Source organism: Hemiselmis andersenii, chromosome 3, assembly GCF_000018645.1.
Source record: "Hemiselmis andersenii chromosome 3, complete sequence; nucleomorph".
NCBI lineage: Eukaryota > Cryptophyceae > Cryptomonadales > Hemiselmidaceae > Hemiselmis > Hemiselmis andersenii.
Window position 1 is genome coordinate 7,501 of NC_009979.1, and position 16,045 is coordinate 23,545.

General features: G+C 23.2%; 18 protein-coding genes and 1 non-coding gene across 19 annotated transcripts in view; 9 read left to right on the forward strand and 10 right to left on the reverse strand.

Annotated features, from left to right (window-relative positions):
• Window positions 1-93, reverse strand: part of HAN_3g370 (hypothetical protein) — a gene marked incomplete at both ends in the record, with an annotated part of 180 nt that extends 87 nt beyond the window's left edge. Inside the window, one exon of the mRNA XM_001712454.1 lies at window positions 1-93. This exon is cut by the window's left edge and continues 87 nt beyond it. Coding sequence (XP_001712506.1) covers window positions 1-93 — 93 coding nt within the window.
• A 147-nt stretch (window positions 94-240) lies between these two features.
• On the forward strand, window positions 241-390 carry HAN_3g371 (hypothetical protein; the record flags this gene model as incomplete). The annotated part of the gene is made up of 1 exon (XM_001712455.1): window positions 241-390. The coding sequence occupies one exon, from the start codon at window positions 241-243 to the stop codon at window positions 388-390; it is 150 nt and encodes a 49-aa protein (XP_001712507.1).
• Window positions 391-465: 75 nt separating this feature from the next.
• Window positions 466-627, forward strand: HAN_3g372 (hypothetical protein; the record flags this gene model as incomplete). Its single annotated transcript, XM_001712456.1, has 1 exon — window positions 466-627. One exon carries the CDS (start codon window positions 466-468, stop codon window positions 625-627), a length of 162 nt encoding a protein of 53 aa, XP_001712508.1.
• Window positions 628-860: 233 nt separating this feature from the next.
• On the reverse strand, window positions 861-1,034 carry HAN_3g373 (hypothetical protein; the record flags this gene model as incomplete). The annotated part of the gene is made up of 1 exon (XM_001712457.1): window positions 861-1,034. One exon carries the CDS (start codon window positions 1,032-1,034, stop codon window positions 861-863), a length of 174 nt encoding a protein of 57 aa, XP_001712509.1.
• Window positions 1,035-1,641: 607 nt separating this feature from the next.
• HAN_3g374 (ubc4) lies at window positions 1,642-2,085 on the forward strand (the record flags this gene model as incomplete). Its single annotated transcript, XM_001712458.1, has 1 exon — window positions 1,642-2,085. One exon carries the CDS (start codon window positions 1,642-1,644, stop codon window positions 2,083-2,085), a length of 444 nt encoding a protein of 147 aa, XP_001712510.1.
• Window positions 2,086-2,211: 126 nt separating this feature from the next.
• Window positions 2,212-2,571, reverse strand: HAN_3g375 (hypothetical protein; the record flags this gene model as incomplete). Its single annotated transcript, XM_001712459.1, has 1 exon — window positions 2,212-2,571. One exon carries the CDS (start codon window positions 2,569-2,571, stop codon window positions 2,212-2,214), a length of 360 nt encoding a protein of 119 aa, XP_001712511.1.
• A 261-nt stretch (window positions 2,572-2,832) lies between these two features.
• Window positions 2,833-4,062, forward strand: HAN_3g376 (hypothetical protein; the record flags this gene model as incomplete). The annotated part of the gene is made up of 1 exon (XM_001712460.1): window positions 2,833-4,062. The coding sequence occupies one exon, from the start codon at window positions 2,833-2,835 to the stop codon at window positions 4,060-4,062; it is 1,230 nt and encodes a 409-aa protein (XP_001712512.1).
• A 150-nt stretch (window positions 4,063-4,212) lies between these two features.
• On the reverse strand, window positions 4,213-4,974 carry HAN_3g377 (hypothetical protein; the record flags this gene model as incomplete). The annotated part of the gene is made up of 1 exon (XM_001712461.1): window positions 4,213-4,974. One exon carries the CDS (start codon window positions 4,972-4,974, stop codon window positions 4,213-4,215), a length of 762 nt encoding a protein of 253 aa, XP_001712513.1.
• A 98-nt stretch (window positions 4,975-5,072) lies between these two features.
• HAN_3g378 (hypothetical protein) lies at window positions 5,073-6,146 on the forward strand (the record flags this gene model as incomplete). Its single annotated transcript, XM_001712462.1, has 1 exon — window positions 5,073-6,146. One exon carries the CDS (start codon window positions 5,073-5,075, stop codon window positions 6,144-6,146), a length of 1,074 nt encoding a protein of 357 aa, XP_001712514.1.
• A 688-nt stretch (window positions 6,147-6,834) lies between these two features.
• HAN_3g379 lies at window positions 6,835-6,926 on the reverse strand. The gene has a single exon. It is a non-coding gene; the product is annotated as a tRNA-Arg (tRNA).
• A 350-nt stretch (window positions 6,927-7,276) lies between these two features.
• Window positions 7,277-7,891, forward strand: HAN_3g380 (hypothetical protein; the record flags this gene model as incomplete). Its single annotated transcript, XM_001712463.1, has 1 exon — window positions 7,277-7,891. The coding sequence occupies one exon, from the start codon at window positions 7,277-7,279 to the stop codon at window positions 7,889-7,891; it is 615 nt and encodes a 204-aa protein (XP_001712515.1).
• A 17-nt stretch (window positions 7,892-7,908) lies between these two features.
• Window positions 7,909-9,267, reverse strand: HAN_3g381 (hypothetical protein; the record flags this gene model as incomplete). Its single annotated transcript, XM_001712464.1, has 1 exon — window positions 7,909-9,267. One exon carries the CDS (start codon window positions 9,265-9,267, stop codon window positions 7,909-7,911), a length of 1,359 nt encoding a protein of 452 aa, XP_001712516.1.
• A 52-nt stretch (window positions 9,268-9,319) lies between these two features.
• On the forward strand, window positions 9,320-9,490 carry HAN_3g382 (rps30; the record flags this gene model as incomplete). Its single annotated transcript, XM_001712465.1, has 1 exon — window positions 9,320-9,490. One exon carries the CDS (start codon window positions 9,320-9,322, stop codon window positions 9,488-9,490), a length of 171 nt encoding a protein of 56 aa, XP_001712517.1.
• A 73-nt stretch (window positions 9,491-9,563) lies between these two features.
• On the forward strand, window positions 9,564-9,752 carry HAN_3g383 (hypothetical protein; the record flags this gene model as incomplete). Its single annotated transcript, XM_001712466.1, has 1 exon — window positions 9,564-9,752. One exon carries the CDS (start codon window positions 9,564-9,566, stop codon window positions 9,750-9,752), a length of 189 nt encoding a protein of 62 aa, XP_001712518.1.
• On the reverse strand, window positions 9,749-12,871 carry HAN_3g384 (hypothetical protein; the record flags this gene model as incomplete). The annotated part of the gene is made up of 1 exon (XM_001712467.1): window positions 9,749-12,871. The coding sequence occupies one exon, from the start codon at window positions 12,869-12,871 to the stop codon at window positions 9,749-9,751; it is 3,123 nt and encodes a 1,040-aa protein (XP_001712519.1).
• A 96-nt stretch (window positions 12,872-12,967) lies between these two features.
• HAN_3g385 (fkbp-like protein) lies at window positions 12,968-13,666 on the reverse strand (the record flags this gene model as incomplete). Its single annotated transcript, XM_001712468.1, has 1 exon — window positions 12,968-13,666. One exon carries the CDS (start codon window positions 13,664-13,666, stop codon window positions 12,968-12,970), a length of 699 nt encoding a protein of 232 aa, XP_001712520.1.
• Window positions 13,667-13,736: 70 nt separating this feature from the next.
• On the reverse strand, window positions 13,737-14,060 carry HAN_3g386 (rpl35A; the record flags this gene model as incomplete). Its single annotated transcript, XM_001712469.1, has 1 exon — window positions 13,737-14,060. The coding sequence occupies one exon, from the start codon at window positions 14,058-14,060 to the stop codon at window positions 13,737-13,739; it is 324 nt and encodes a 107-aa protein (XP_001712521.1).
• A 108-nt stretch (window positions 14,061-14,168) lies between these two features.
• On the forward strand, window positions 14,169-14,915 carry HAN_3g387 (brx1; the record flags this gene model as incomplete). The annotated part of the gene is made up of 1 exon (XM_001712470.1): window positions 14,169-14,915. The coding sequence occupies one exon, from the start codon at window positions 14,169-14,171 to the stop codon at window positions 14,913-14,915; it is 747 nt and encodes a 248-aa protein (XP_001712522.1).
• An 89-nt stretch (window positions 14,916-15,004) lies between these two features.
• On the reverse strand, window positions 15,005-16,039 carry HAN_3g388 (tfIIB; the record flags this gene model as incomplete). The annotated part of the gene is made up of 1 exon (XM_001712471.1): window positions 15,005-16,039. The coding sequence occupies one exon, from the start codon at window positions 16,037-16,039 to the stop codon at window positions 15,005-15,007; it is 1,035 nt and encodes a 344-aa protein (XP_001712523.1).
• Window positions 16,040-16,045: the final 6 nt, after the last annotated feature.

Genomic DNA, 16,045 nt, shown 5'->3' on the forward strand with positions numbered 1-16,045 from the left:
AAGAAGACAAAATCGACAAAAATTAAAAGGAATGAAAAAAACCTTAAAAAAAAAAAGCACTGAAAAATCCTGTGTCAATAAAAAAATTTTCATTACAGTTAATAATAACTAACATTGAAAAACATTTTTTTATCTTTGTCTTCTTATTCTATGATAAATAAGAACAAGAATTTTTATTTTTTTTTACTATAACTAATTTTCGCAAAAATTTTTATGAAAAAATTATAGATAATATTCACTATGTTCTACAATGCTTTGCTTTTAGCTTCTTCACCCAGTATCAACGTTATAGCAAATGAAATTTTTTTTAAAGTCTTTTTATTCCTTCACGAAAAGAAGAAGAAGAAATTTTTTTTTTTTTTTTTTTTTTTATTTCTTCCTCTTCTCTAAAAACAAAAAGAATAAATAACCAAAAAATTCAATTTTAAATGCTACCGAAATACAAGTGGATTTTCTAGGACATACATGGAGTATCAAAGAGTGAAAGAGAGAATTAAGAATATCATTCATTTAAGAAAAAACTTTCTTTTTTTCTATTTTTCAAACTCATACGCCTACCACATGGTCCCTTTAAATTTTATTTTATTTTTCCGTACAACTTTTTTTATAAGTATGGTCTTAATTTGAAAGAATAGAGAAGAAAAAAAGAAGAAAAATCAAGAAAAGCCATAATTAGAAAAAGAAAAATTTTTTTTGGAAAAAAGATAAATTCACATTTTTTTTCTTTTTTTCTTTTTTTTTTTCTAGTAAAATTTTACTAAAAAAAAAAAGGGAAAAAAAAATGAATTTAAAAATACATTTATTTTACACGACATTAATTTTTTTTTTTTTTTTTTGCGTACAACAAAGTCTTGGTCAGCTTACAGCATGCTTTTTTTTGGTAAAAAAAGGGAAAAGAGAAAAAAAGACAAGCGAACTTCAATAGTTAAACCAAGACTTTTTCGAGTGTTATAGCAAAACGTTACCGATTTCAATAGTCTCCTTTTTCTTTTGACTCTTTTAAATTTTATGTTTAACAAGCTTTTTTTCTCCATTTTTTTTTTTTTACAAAAAAAAATAAGAGAAAAAGTTATTAAATATTAAAAAAAGTCAAAAAAAAAAATTTTTTCTTTTTTTTTTTTTTTTTTTCTTTAATATGCATTAGCATATATTTGAAAAAAGAAATTAAAGAAAATTTTTCGGAAGGCTTTTTTTTTTTTCTTTTTTTTTTAAAAAAATAACAAGAGATATAGGGTATTTATTCTCTGTCTGTGCAAAAAAAGTTTTCTTTAAAAATTTTACTGGATAGATTTATGGTGCGTGTTGTTTTGTCTAATATGGAATTCGCTAAAAGAATGGAAAAAAAAATAGATCAGAACAATAGGCTCAAACCATTATTTTATTAATGTTTTGAAAGTACAACAACAACAATATATTAATCAGCTTTTCCCTTATCTAAGGGAATAATATTATCCGTGTACGGTGTTTTTAATATTTATTTAAAAAAAAATTAAGTATTTATATTTAAAAAAAAAACAAATATATTTCTTTTTTTTTAAAAAATATAAAAAAAATGAAATTTAGCCCTAGTTAGCCCAACCGCAAACCAAAACATTTTTAAACTTTTTATTTAAAGAGTATAGAAAAAAAAAAAAAACATTAATGGCTACAAAACGAATCCAAAAAGAATTAAAAGATTTAATGAAAGATCCTCCATCTAATTGTTCTGCTGGTCCTATTGGTGATAATTTATTTAAATGGACAGCTTCTATAATTGGTCCAGGAGACTCTCCTTATAGTGGAGGCGTATTTTTTCTCGGTATCACATTTCCAACAGATTATCCGTTTAAGCCTCCCAAAGTTCAATTCATTACCCGTATTTATCATCCAAATATTAATTCTAACGGCAATATATGCTTAGATATTCTACGAGATCAATGGAGCCCTGCATTAACGATTTCAAAAGTTTTACTGTCGATAAGTTCATTATTAACTGACCCAAATCCAGACGATCCTTTAGTTCCCGAAATTGCGCGTGTTTTTAAAGAAAATCGATCACGATATGAGGCAACTGCACAAGAATGGACACAAAGATATGCAACATAAACACATTCTATCTAAAAAAAGCTAAGAAAAAACAAGAGGAACCGGACCTAGCTATTTTTATATTCCCCAATTTTTTTTTTCTTTAAACAGAAAAAAAAGGGAGACGAAAAGATGCAAATGTTTGGCTTAATTTTTTAAAAATACAAAAAAAGAATTAATATGTAAGACGAAAAACGAGAAAAAAATTATGAAATTTATAGATAAAGATAAATCTTGTAAATAATATAAAAATCGAGGAAATATATTTATCGCAATAGTTTTTGTTATATTTTTTTTAAAACGAATTGATGAGTTTGATAGATAAAGAAAGGCCGACTCTACTTTTAATTTTTTTTTTTTTTTGTTTAAAAATTGAATAGGACGTTTTTTTATCAGACTGTGGAAACTTGTTTCTAGTAACAAAAATTTTTTATTATATATCTTTTGACTCCATTCAGAAAAAACAACGAAACGCTTGGGGGGGGAAAGGTGTTTTTTCGAATACATCAAATTTTATTCTTTAATATTCTTGGTTGGAAAGTACTTTTCAAAATTTATTAAAAAAAGTTCGAAATTTCAAATAAATCAAAAAGAAGTCGGGAAAGGAAAAAATTTATATTTCGCAGGTAAAAAAAAAAGCTCAAAGTAACCTGTAATAAAAGACACGTGTCATAAAATAGAAAAATTTCTAAGCGATTTTACATTAAAAAAAGAAAAACTCTGGAGAGAAAGAGAGAAAAAAAAAGAAAAAACTAATTTTTTAAAATCATGCCTTTATCTCATAACTCTTTTCGAAAGAAATGCTTTTTTGAGCCTTTTTTTTATTTTTTGAATAAAAAATTATGGTACCAAATGAAATTTCTTATCCAGGATTTAGTAATATTCTCTTCCTATCTTTCATTATTGTTGATAAAAAAAGAAAGAAAAACTATCTGTTTTTTCAATCAAAAAAAACTACTTTCTTTTTATCAAAAATTTAAAAAAATTTTAAAAAAACATCTTTCCACTCCAAAAAGAATTCTTTTTTTGATAAATATAATGAAAATTGAAGTATTTTACATCGAAGATAAAATAATTTTTATTGAAAATGATTTAGCTGAGCTAAAGCAAAAAAAAAAAAAGTCTTCCTGGCGTGGCCTTTTTTTACTGATCAATCTTCTCTGTCGTTACTATATTTTCTTAGGTATTTTTCAAAAAAAAGTTAATTGGGGAAATCAATGCGCCATCATAGGGAGAGAGAAAAATACTCATAAAAAAATTAAATTCAATAAACTTGTGTTCGAACTTACGCAAATTCACGTAAATAAAAAAATAAAAAAGAGGTTAAATTCCTCCCAAATAGCTAAAACCCATTCTTTTTTCGTCGACATGTTCCATAGTTCATGGGAAAATGAAAAATTTATAAAGAGAATTCAGACATTACTTTCGGCCTACTCAATTCGAAAAACAAAAACTAAAAAAAGAGCTACAGAAAAAAAACCATCACATCTTATACCACAAAGTCAAGTGACAAGTTTACTTTTTAAAACACAAAATGTTCGAAATAATCTAGACAAAATAGACTGGTTTTTTGATATAAATATTTATCGGATAAAAAAAGAAAGAGAAAAAATTTCTGGTTTTTTCGAAAAACCAAAAAGTTCCTTACCCAGTTTTCTTCATTTTTCAATTTTTCAGAAAAGAAAAATGGTCGGTTCAATTTTAAATATCTATCAAAAAAAATTGGAGAAAAAAAAAATTCGCTGGTCAATTTTCGCGAAATTATTCATGTTTTGTTTTCCAGAAACAGAATTTTTTTTAACCAACTATATAGACAAAAATACTAATCACTATTTTATCGAGCAAAATCGTCAACTAATTAATAATTTTTTTGTTTTAAACTATTTACCGGAAACCTTTAAAAAGCTGAATGGACAAAAAGATATTTTGTGGCGCCGTATTTTATTTACTTTTTTTAATTTACCAATTTCTTTTTTCCTCGGTTGGTCTCTTTTTTAATCGACAAGAAAAATTGTTCTCTGTTAAAAAAATTTTTTTTTCCGTAAGGCCATAGGTTTAAAAAAAGAAGAAAATTTATAAAAAATTAAAATTGTTAATTTCCAAAAAAAAAAAAAAAAAAAAAAAAAAAAAAAAAAAAAAGGGTTCTGGTTATTTTTCTTTTTGGACAAAGAAATGAATTTTGTTTCTACCCAACAATTTTTGGTTTTTCCAAAATTTTAAATAATAACAATCAAAAAGGTTTATTATATTTTGAGGTCGGCAATCGTATTCTACTGGACAATTTAAACAAGGAAGATTGCTGTTCTGATTTTTTTTAACATAATTTTTATTCAAAAAAAATTTTTTACTAGCAATAGCTACAAAATTTTTTTGAAATAGAGAGAAAAAGGCACATTCTTGGTTCGAGATTTTCATTATTCCATTTCGTACAAAAGTTTTAAAAAGTTCCTCTGAAAAATAACGTTTCGTTTGAACTTCAATGAATGAACTGTTCTTTATGTAAATTTTTAGTTCTTTCATGTAATTTCCTTTATGCTTGTGCTGAGATACGAACAAAAAAAAATCAATAAATTCATTTTTTTTTTTTTTTTTTAATATATCATCATTAAAAAAAAAAACGTTTAAAAAGCTGTCTTTTTTTCTTTTTTTTACAATTTTTGAAAATTTTAAAAAAAAGAAAAGATTTTGAGTGTTATTTGATTTTTTTTTTTTTAAAAAGCCCCAAAAAAAAAAATTTTTTTTCAAACTAAAAAAAATATCAAATTTTTTCTTTGAGAAATAAATTTTTTCAAAAGGAGAAATATTTTTAAATATTAAAGCGATTGGAAGATAACATTCAGATATAGATGCTCTTATTCTGAAGAAAAAATTCAAGCAAGTAATCTTTGAATTTAAACTAAAAAAGGGCATCTTTATAAATATAAATTTTCAAAAAAAAAAAAAAATATTTAAAAAGGGAAAATTAAATAATAAAAGCAAAACAATTATTAAAAATACTTCCTTTTTTTATGGATTCAATTATTTTTTCAAAAAATTTATTAAGTTACCTTTTTCTTTTTGATTCGATCGGATTGCAAAAATTTTCTAAAACAAAATACAACAGCTTAAAAAATTTTTGCAAACTATCTATCTACAATTTACACCAAACATATCTCAACATTTTCGGAATTTTTTTCGAAAAATTATCAAAATTATTTTTTGAAAAAGAATTTTTAGTTTTTTGTGAAATTCAAGAATTATTAAATAACAAAAAAATAAAAAAAATTTCGGAAAGAAATTTTTTTTTTTTAAATAAACCTGTTAACAAGAAACTTTTTACATCGAATTTTTCAGAAAGCCATTCTTTAATTTTAAAAAAACGGAAAATTTTATCTACTGATTATATAAAACAAAACCAAGACCTTTTAAAAATTAAGAAACGATTTTCAGAAATTAAAAAAAACAAATATTTAAAAAAAAAACAAATCTTTCCACTTTTTTTACCAAAAAATTCTGAAATCAAAGTTGCTCAAAAAATATCCCAAAAAAAAAAAGATTTTGCTGTTAAAAACGGTAAACTTAATACAAATTTATTAAGAAAAAAAAAACTTACTACTTCAGACTTATTTTTAAATTTTGATCTTAACAAAAATAAAATTAACAAATTATTAAAACAAAAAATTCTTAAATTCCCTCTTAAAAAAAAAATTTTAAAAATTATCTTATTAGGAACTGTTGAAAAAGAGAGAGAAAAACGAGAGAGAAAAGAAATTTTTTTAAAAAAAAAAAAATTTAAAAAAATTTCTACAGATTTTGAAACTTATGAGTTGAAATCTTATTTCGACTTAAATTATAAATCCAAAAAACTTAAATTAAAAAAAAAACTTCCATTCTCAAAATTCTCAAAAAAATTTCAGACAAAAACTCCTTTTAATGGTTTAAATCTAACCCCGGTTATTGAAAAAATCAAAGCAACTAAAAATCCAAAAAAAATTCTCTTCCTTATGAACTTTTTAGAAGATATTTCAAAAAATTGGATTTTAATTAAACAAATTAATCCATTTGGCGAAGTCCATGGATTTTTAAAAAAATCTAAATTATGATTTTTTTGGGGGGGAATTTTTCTTCATTGGGGGAAAATTTGCCATTAATAAACTGAATGGAAAATTCTTAAAAAACAGAAAAAAATTGTGTCTTTTACAAAAAATTTATTTTATGGTGATAAATTGGAAAATTTTGCCTATTTTTTCTATTTAAATGGGAAAAAAAGAATTTTTTTCTGTTTTTTAAGAAAAAAATCCAAACAACCATATTTTTTCGGGTTTTTAGAATTTTTTGTTAAATTTACTTAATTACTAAATTTTCTTTTTATAACAAGCAACGTTTAATTTTCCGAATCCTACAATTTAGATTTCAAAATTGCGTGTTAGGCCTGAATAACCAGTTTTTAATTAAAATTCCTTTTGATGCTTTAGAAAATTAGGGGCAAGGGCTTTTGTTAAAAAAAAAATCATTTCGAACTTGGAAAATATTTCTATTTTTCAATTTAAATTTTCTCCAAATAAAATAAAATTTAACATTTTATTTCCCAAATTTAAAAAAAAAATTTGTTTTCAGTATTTTTGGTAGATTGAATATTTTCTTTTCTTTTTTGGAAATAATTTTTTTTTTCGAATAAATAGTAAAAATCTTTTTCTTTTTTTGGGATAAAAAAATTTCGATAAAACAAAAAAAAAATCTGACAATTGGAAACATATTCATCATTAGAATGTATAATTTTCATTTAAAAAAATTTATTTTTTCTAAAAACGCACACAACAGGACTCGAACCTGCAATCCCCGGCTTCGTAGGCCGATGCCTTATCCAATTTGGCCATGAGTGCTTTTTTTTGGGATCGTAAGTTTTTTATAAATTAAATTTTATCATTTTATTTTTTTTATGTAAAAAAATAACTTACTCTTAAAAATCTTATTTCATAGTATTCAAAATTTATTGTTTTAAAAATCTTCAACGAATTTTTTTGAAGATAATAAAAATCTCACCGATTTAACAGAGGGTTTTTTACAAAAAATTAAAAATTTTTTATTTTATTTAACTAACTTTAATTAAAAGGTTGATTATTGGGTGAAACTCCTTTGAAATTTAACTTAAATTTGGTTATAAAAAAATTCAAAAAAAAAATTTTTCTAGGTTTATAAATGAATTTTCATTTTTTTGGTTTGAAAAAATTTTATGATTGTAAAAAACAAAAAAGAAATTATCAAAAAAAAGATTGGTGTAAAATTTTTAGTCTTTTATCGTTCTTTTTTATTTCAAAGGAAAAATTATTTATTTGAAATGGAGAAAAAAAGGTTGAAAAATTTTCAAGGAAGAACACTTTGCTTCAAAAAATTTTTTCCAAAATCATATAAAAAATTTTGCTTTTCATTTTTCTTTTCTCTTCATAAAATTTCCCACCTAATTCTAATTAGAAAAAAATTCAAAAGAAGTTCTTTAGTTTTACCGGGGGGAACTGTAAAAAGAAAAGAAAAGAAAAATTTAGTAATAAATCGTTTAATAAAATTAAATTTTGGAAATATTGAAATTAATAAGAAAAAATCGTTTTTTAAATCCAATAAGTGGGTTTTTCCCGAAAAAAAAATTAATCTCAAATACCCTTTCCCGATTTCACATAACAAGATTAAACAAAAAACAATTTTTTCTTTTTTTTTAAAATTAACTAATTTTGAAAATTTTAAAATAAAAAAAAACCAAGAAATGGTAGCAATTCCTTGTTATGAAATTCACCAAAATTTTTTAAATTATAACATGCTTTTGTCATCGAATTTACCTCTATCAATGTTTTAAACAACCCTTATTATTTTTTAGGTTAAAAAAACGTCAGATTGTTGAAAAAAAATAAAAAAAAAAAGGTAATCAATAAAACTTTTTTTCTTGTGATTAATAAGTACAAAACTCGAAAGATCAACCTTTTCTAAAAAATTTTTTTTTTGGGTAGATTGATAAATTAATGAAAGAAAATTTAATTTAATTAAATTTATAAAAATTTCTTTTTTTTTTGGCTCTTTTTTAAAAAACTCTAGATTAAATTTTTTTACAAATTTATTTTTTGGAAACAAGATTTTTTCTGAAATTGTAAAAAGAGTAAAAAGTAAATAATATTTTTTAAAATTCCAAAGGAAAAAAAAACATTGAAATTCAATCATTTTTAAAAAAGAAAAAATTTTTCCGGGAAATAAACCGGTTAGTTTGAAAATATATTCATGTCGATGAAGATATGTTTTATCAATGTTTTTTAAAATTTTCCATGAAAATTTAGTTTTCTTTGTTAAAAGAACAGAGATGTTATTTGGTGAATTTCTTAATTCTATTTTTTTTTTAAAAAAATAATCATTCCATTCTATTTTAAATAAAAATTTGAAAATTTCTCGAAAAAAAAAAAGCCGATTTGACAAACCTCCTTCCCTTTCTTTTTTAAAAATCTTTTTAATTGTAATAAAAAAATATCGAAATATTTCGTGATTAATTTGTCTTTCTGGAAAAAAAGAAAAAAATTTTTCAACTTGAAAGAAAAAACTTTCCCAAATATTAAAATTCCTATTTTTTTTAAAAAAATTTTCGACCAAAAATTCGATAAGAAAAATCTTTTCAGAAAACCCACCAAAAAAATTTTTTTTAAGCATAGAAAATTTTTTTTTCTTCAAAAAAATAAAAAAATCCAAAATATTTTCATATGGATATTTAAAAGATTTATCATATTTTTTTTTCATAAATTTTTCAAAAATAAAAAAATTTTTAAAAGAAAATTGAGAATTAAAAAAAATTTTTTCTCCGACATCAATAAAAAATAAATTTTTTTTTTCAGCAAAAAAATTTGGAAAACAAACTCCCAAATTTGTTAAATTTGAAAAAAAACCAAAAGTTTTTTTTGAATTTAAAAATAAAAATTTTAAAAAAATTTTTTCTCGGGGATTGAAATTTCCGAATTGTGATTGATATTCATTAAACCGATAAAAAAGGGTAAGATAAAAATTTTTTTCATAATTAAACCTAGCGAGATATTTAAATTTTTCTTGGAAAAAATAAATTTTCTTTCTTTCTTCGTTTTTCAAAAATAAGGTTTTTTGCCTGTTTGCCAAGTAATTCGAATAATAAAGCTTAAGACATTTTTTTAATTTCCTTTTTTTGGATAAATTTAGAAAAATTAAATATTCGGTCCGCATTTTATATTAGTTTCACTTCATTAAAAGTTGTATAAATTAACTTTTTAATATTATGGGGAAAGTGCACGGTTCTTTATCGAGAGCAGGAAAGGTAAAAGGTCAAACTCCAAAAGTTGAAAAAAAAGAGAGAAAAAAACAACCAAAAGGAAGAGCTTTGCAAAGACTAAAATTTAAAAAAAAATTTCTAAATTCATTTGGTGATTCCAAAAAACAAAAAAAATAATTTCCCAAAAATTCTTGTAGACAAGTTAAATGATTGTAAAAAATCATAAAAAACAACCCTCATAATCATTTTTATGGAAACCGGGTCACTAGATTGGTTATTTGTTTTAATTTCAGGTCTTATTCTAAGTGGAGCTATAGGACTGCAAAAAAGTTTAGGCGATGTTATAGGAGATGAGGCAAATCTTGATCCTTCTGCAAAAAATAAAAGCGATACTATGAATAATAAAAAAAAAAACTTTTTAAAAAAAAGGAAAAACTAAATTTTAAATGGAGCCTTTACTAAAACTAAATGGCTTAATGACTTAATTAAATTTTTTCTTAAATTATAATTTCCGGTTTTTTTAAAAAAAGCACTAATAATTTCATCCTTTATTTTTACATCTAGAAATAAAAAGGAATTTTTCGAAAAAAACAAGTTTATTTTTTTAATTTCGTTTTCGTTATGGAAGAAAGTGGAAATAATGAATAATATTTTTTTTTGGTCAGTTTTTTTCTTAACTATTTTAAACAAAAAAAGAAATTTTTCTAATAAATTTTCTTTTTTTGTCAATTCGCGAAAAAAACCTTCTAATCCCCCTAAAAATATTTTAAAAATAATTTCGGGACTATTTTCTATTTTAATTAAAATTGAAACCAATTCAAAACACAAAGTGGTTTTCGAATTTTTTTGGGTGAGTAATAATTGTTTTAAAAAATTTTTTTTCAATCTAAAAAATACCAAATTTTTATCCGAAGATTTAAATATAAGATCGAAACACTCCCGTTTTGGTTTTAAAAACCCTCTAAAAATTCCATAAAAAAAAAAATTTAAAATATTTTTTCCTTGTTTGTGATTTTTATAAGAAAAAATATAACAAATTTCTTTAAAATGTTCAGAAAATTTATTTGGAAAAATAATACACAGTTCTCCAAAAGAGATTATAATTTCCGATAAAATTTCATTTTCGGAAAATTTACTAAGACAAAAAATTAAAAATTTAAAAAATTTTTCCGAAATATCTTGATGAGAGCAAGCTAGTTTTATTAAAGCGGAAACATAAGCCATATTTATTTCTCGAATTCCTGTACAAGATAGATTAAAAAAAATTTTGGAGTAAAAATCGACTAGAGTTTTTTTTCTTTCCTTTTCATTTTTACAAATCGAAAATTTAAAATTTTTTTTTTTATTAAAATGGAAGGTTTGATTTTCTATAACATTGGTTTTTTTTAAATTTAACTCGAATTTTTCAAAGAAAATTTTTTTATTAAACGAAACCAGAAAAAAATTCATTAAAGAAAAACTTTTGTATTGAAAACTTTTTTTATTATTGGAATTTTTTTCTACCACCAAATTTTCCAATTTGAAACAGATTTCTTCAAAAATTCTTGAAAAAAAAAGGAAAGGGTGAGCACAAAATTTTGAAAACTCAAAAGATATAAATTCCCAATATAAAAACCAAAATTTTTTTTCTTTTTTTGAATTATTAATTAAAATTCGGGAAATACTTAGAAATATCCAATGATTTTGAATTATTTTTGAATTTTTTTCAAAACTCAATTCCTCATCGAAATTATTTGAAAAATAGGTTTTAAACATATTTATGGTTTCTAGGACATTGGTGGTAGGATTTTCAAATGTATTTTTTTTGAGAGAATAAATCAACTGATTTTTTACTAAAGGCAAAATTCTTGAAACAATTCCGAAAAGAAAAGAAAATGTTTGTTTTCTAAGATAATTTTTACTTTTTTTACTTTTTTTTAAAAAAATTTTCGCGCTTTCCACCATTTCATTTTTATTTTTTTGTAAATCTTCGGGGGAAAAATTGAATATAAATTTTTTTAATTCTGATCCAGATAAATTCAAAATAAAGGAAGATAAATTTCTATAAAAAAAAATTTTTTTATTTTTGCAAATTTTCCAAATAAGAGAATTAAATACTTTTAAATAAGGCTTTTTCGAATAATTAAACTTTTCTAGAAGAGAAAAATCTTTTATTAAATCTAAAAAAAAAAAAGGAAGAAAATTGTGAAAAAATTCTCTAGGTTCAGAAAAATTTTTTTCTAAATTTTTAAAATCACTTACAAGGTGAAGATAATTTTCAAAAAAATTTTCTTGTGTTTTAATTTCTTTTTCATGAATAATTTTTAAAGATTTCAGATGTAAATATTTATTATTTAAGTTTATAAAAAATTTTTTGAAATTCCAAGATAGTCGATTGTAATTTTCAAATTTGAGTCGAAGGTTTTTTTGATTTAAAATTTTAAAAATTTTATTTTGAGTAAATAAAGAGAAAAAATTTGGGGACCAAGAAAAAAATTCATGGAAGAAAAAAAGTCTTTTTAAATTTAATTTTATTTTGAACAAGGAGTCTTCGTTTTTATAATGAAATCCATTAATTTTCCAAAACACAAAAAAAAAAATTTTTTTGCAAAATTGTTTTTTGTTTATAATTTTTTTAAAAAAGCTTTGAGATTTTTTTCGAATTAAAAAAAAAAAATCCCGTAGCAATAACGCTAATTTTTCAATACAAATTTTTTCGCATCTTTTTGATGAAGGGGACTTTTGAAAATTTCTAAAAAGGCGAGTATTTTTTAAAGAAAAAAGTAATTTATTCGATTTAATTTTACAATAAAATTTTTTTTTTTTTTTTAACCAAATTTTCTTCTTTTTCCATTCTTGAATTAAAAATTTTTCTAAAATAGAAAAAGCAAAAAGTCTTTTCTGATTCCATTTATTGTCCAACCAAAAAAAAAAATGTTTGAAAAGTTTTAAGAAAACAATTTCTTTCATAAAAAATCTTGGTTTAAAAATTCGAAAAATATATTTTTTTGAAAAAAAGAGTAAATCTATTTTAAAATTGAAAATTTTAGATGAGCTTTGGAACATTTTTTCCAAAAAAAAAAAAATCAGATTTGGATAGATGCCTTTTTTTTTAAAATTTCTTAAGCGTATTAAAACGTTATTAAATTTAATTTTTTCTGTTTTTTTACTTTTTAAAAAAATCTTGGAATTAAAAAAAAGAAAACAAGAAAAATTCTCAGTAAAATTTTTTTTTATTTTTCCGGATTTGAAAACATTTTCAATTGGATTTTCAAAGTTTTTTTTGAAATCGGTTTTTAGAATAAAATCAAGAATCCGGTTAAGTTTAAAATGGGTTCCTCCCGTTTTTAGAGGTAAATTATTTGAATTAAAGGTTGAAAAAACTTTTAGGAAAAATTTCAATAAATAAACTGGAAAATTAAACACAATTTTTTTATGATAAAAAATATTTCTGAAAATAAAGAAAGCTTTCAGTCCTCTTGTAAAAATCTGGAAGAAATCTGGAAAAAGTAATTTTTTTTCACATATTTTTTTTAAAGCTAAATTAAACCCTGTATTTGATTTCCACCAAAAAGACATTTCCCAAAATAAATATAAAATAAAGTAAGTATTTTTTTATTAAATAAAAAAAAATAAAAAAGACTGTTAATTTATTCTTTGGATTAAGCGGGTTTATTACTCTTTTGTTTTTGAAAACGAGGTAGGTCTGAATAATTTTTGTTTTTTATCATTTTTTCTTATATCAACGAGTTCGATATCCAAAATTATGTTAGAGCTTTTATTTTCCAATTCTTCTTGGGAAAGTAATTTTTTTCTTTTCGAATTCTCAGGTGGAATTGGACCCAATCCTGGGACATTATATCCTAATTCTTGTGGTATAACGACTCTTCGTTTTCCTCCTTTTTTCATGCTATGGACGGCTTCTTCAAGTCCTTTAATAGTTTGCCCTCCTCCATGAATAAACAAAAAAGGAGTATTTTTTTGATAGGTATCACTGATTTTTTCAATTTTTTGGGAGGAATTTTTGTACAGTACATAATTTATGATTACAAAATCTCCCCATTGTGGCATCTGAGCTTCTCCTGGTAAAAAGTCGATTATTTTTAAACCGCTTTTGGTCGAAAAGGCTAAACTATTTTTCTCCAAATTTTCAGCCATCGCAAAATTTTTATTTTCAAAAGAAAAATCGATCCCAATAGTTGAAAAACAAAACCAAAATTTTCCAAAAAAATTTTTTCTAGTAATTTTTTCGGAAAAACTGTTGGAAAAATTTTTCATTGTTATACTTTTGTCATCCGAAGCTTTTCTTTTTTTTGCGAAAAGTTTTTTTGTTTGGTTTTTAAAAGGAGGAACAATTACATTTACAAAAAACATTTTTTTTATAAATAATTTATTTGATTATTATAATATGATTAAAAATGGTGTATTACCCTTTTTTTCCTTTTCACCATGGTAAATAGCTTATATTGACATTCATACTAATTGAGTTGGGGGGAAGATTTTTCTTAAACTGTGCTATGAAAACACCAGACCTTCCGTGAAGTTTTTTTATTTTTCCCCAAATCACCTTTCTTTTTTTAATATTTAAATTTTTTGGAATAAAAAAAACCTTTTTTCCCAAAAAAAATTTAGATTCTTTTTCATGTTTTATTTTTGAAATTTTTATTCGAACATCTTTAATTTTTTGCTGCCGTAAACCTCTTTTGAATCCTACAATAGTCGCTTTTGCGAAGTTTCTTCTTTCCCTCCCTTTTGTATCGATTTCCATAATGGTTTTATGATAAAAAATTAAACCACTAGATTTTATATTTTTAATATTAAAATATTAACTATAAAAAAGAACTTTTTTTTTTTTTCAATAATCTTTTTTAAAAAAATGGAAATTTTACCAAGAACAAGTTCATTTTCTAAAAACAATTTTCTGAATTCTTTTTACCGAAAGAATTTTCTTTATTTAATTCAAAAGAGTTTTAAAGAAAAAAAACCTATTATTGCAAGCAATATTAAAAAAAAAAAAAATTCCAAATTCCAAATTTTGAAAGATTTTAAAAAACTAACTTTTCATTCTAAAATTCTTAAAGGACAAAAAATAAAAAGCTTTTTCAAAAATTTTACTTTTTTTGTTAATTTTAAAAAACCCCAGATAATATTTTTTTTCGAATTTAAAAAAAAAAAAAACTATCTTTGGATAAATAGACTCCCGACTGATCCGCTTTTTTGCCTTTCCATCCAAAATATCAAGTCTTCCGCTTCTTTTTTTTTCCTGGGAAATCGTTTTAAATCGGCTAAACCGATAATTTTGTTCGATAGTTCTTTTGAAAAAAAACCACATTTAATGATGATTAAACAAATTTTTCAGAATTTTTTTTTTTTAAAAACTAAACACAGGAAGATTTTGCCTTTTGTTGATCATGTAATTAGTTTTTGTAATTACCAAAATAAAATATGGCTTCGCATTTTTCAAATAAATTTTTCACGAAAGGAAAATATTCATAGTAGCTATAAAATCGAACATTTAATAGAGATAGGTCCTAGGTTGAGTCTAAACCCAATTAGGGGATGGTCTGATTTAAAAAAAAATTACCTGATTTATGATTCTACAGTTTTCAAAAAGAAATTTTAAAATAAATCAGAAATTTTTTAAACCTATAATTTTTACATAATTGAAATTTTTTTTTTTGGAAAAATAAAAAGATCTTTTCCTCATTATTTTTAGTTCTCCAAAAAATTTTCTACCGAATTTTCCAATTTATAATGGTTAAAATTGGGTGGAATTAATGTTTTCAAAATTTTATCCCGATAAGGGTACATTGCTTTCTGCGTAAGTCTGAGGGTTATTTCACTTATACCAGCGACTTTAGCAATTTCTTTCGCTGTACATTTATTTTTTATTGGAGAAAGTTGTGAAATAACATGAATAGAAGCTGCAGAAACTGAAATATAGTTTTTTCCATACAGTCCTTCTTTTTCTCTAACAGTCTTTGCTAGTTTTTCGGCCAACCTTGATATAAAAACAGGTAATCCTAGTTTAGAACAAAATCTAGAGATAAAATCTTCCGTATTCCGGATTTTGGATATTTTTACCCCGCGGAGAGATCGTTCGATTGCTCTTACTCTTGAACCAATTTCTTTTTTTGGAACTTTTGTAGTTTCGTAGATTTCCCTAAAAGTTCTGGGAATTCCCTCATTCCTAGAGACAATAAAAATGGATGCAGCAATGGATGACAAAGTTTCATCTTTTCGTAAAGAATATCTGGTTCGACTTCCATCTGAGCGAAGAGTTAAATAATCAAAATATGATTTAAAAAGTTCTTCAACTCTTTCTTTAATTCCTTTAAATAAAAAATTTTTTTCAAGAAATAAATTTATTTTAGAAAAAGATTGCGTCAAAAAACGATCGGTTTTTTGTAAATTACTTTGGTTTTGTGTTGTCGCTAATCTTTCATTTAAATTATTTGCTCCTCTTAATCCTTTTGATATAAGAGTTCCAGAATTGGATTCTAAAAGAGGGTGATTTGGATCGCCAATCCTTGTTGGATCTTTCCCACGTTGATCATCTGCAAAACAACGCCACTCAGAAGTAAAATCGATATTATGACTAGTCAAAACCAATCCACACTCAAAACAAATTAAATCTCCTTGCTTTTTATCTTCTAATAAATTTTCGCTTCCGCAATCAGTACATTTTTCCAAAGGACGATTTGCTTGTAGATTTTGAGTTGGGTTATAATTGTCTTTAGTTTCCATAAATTA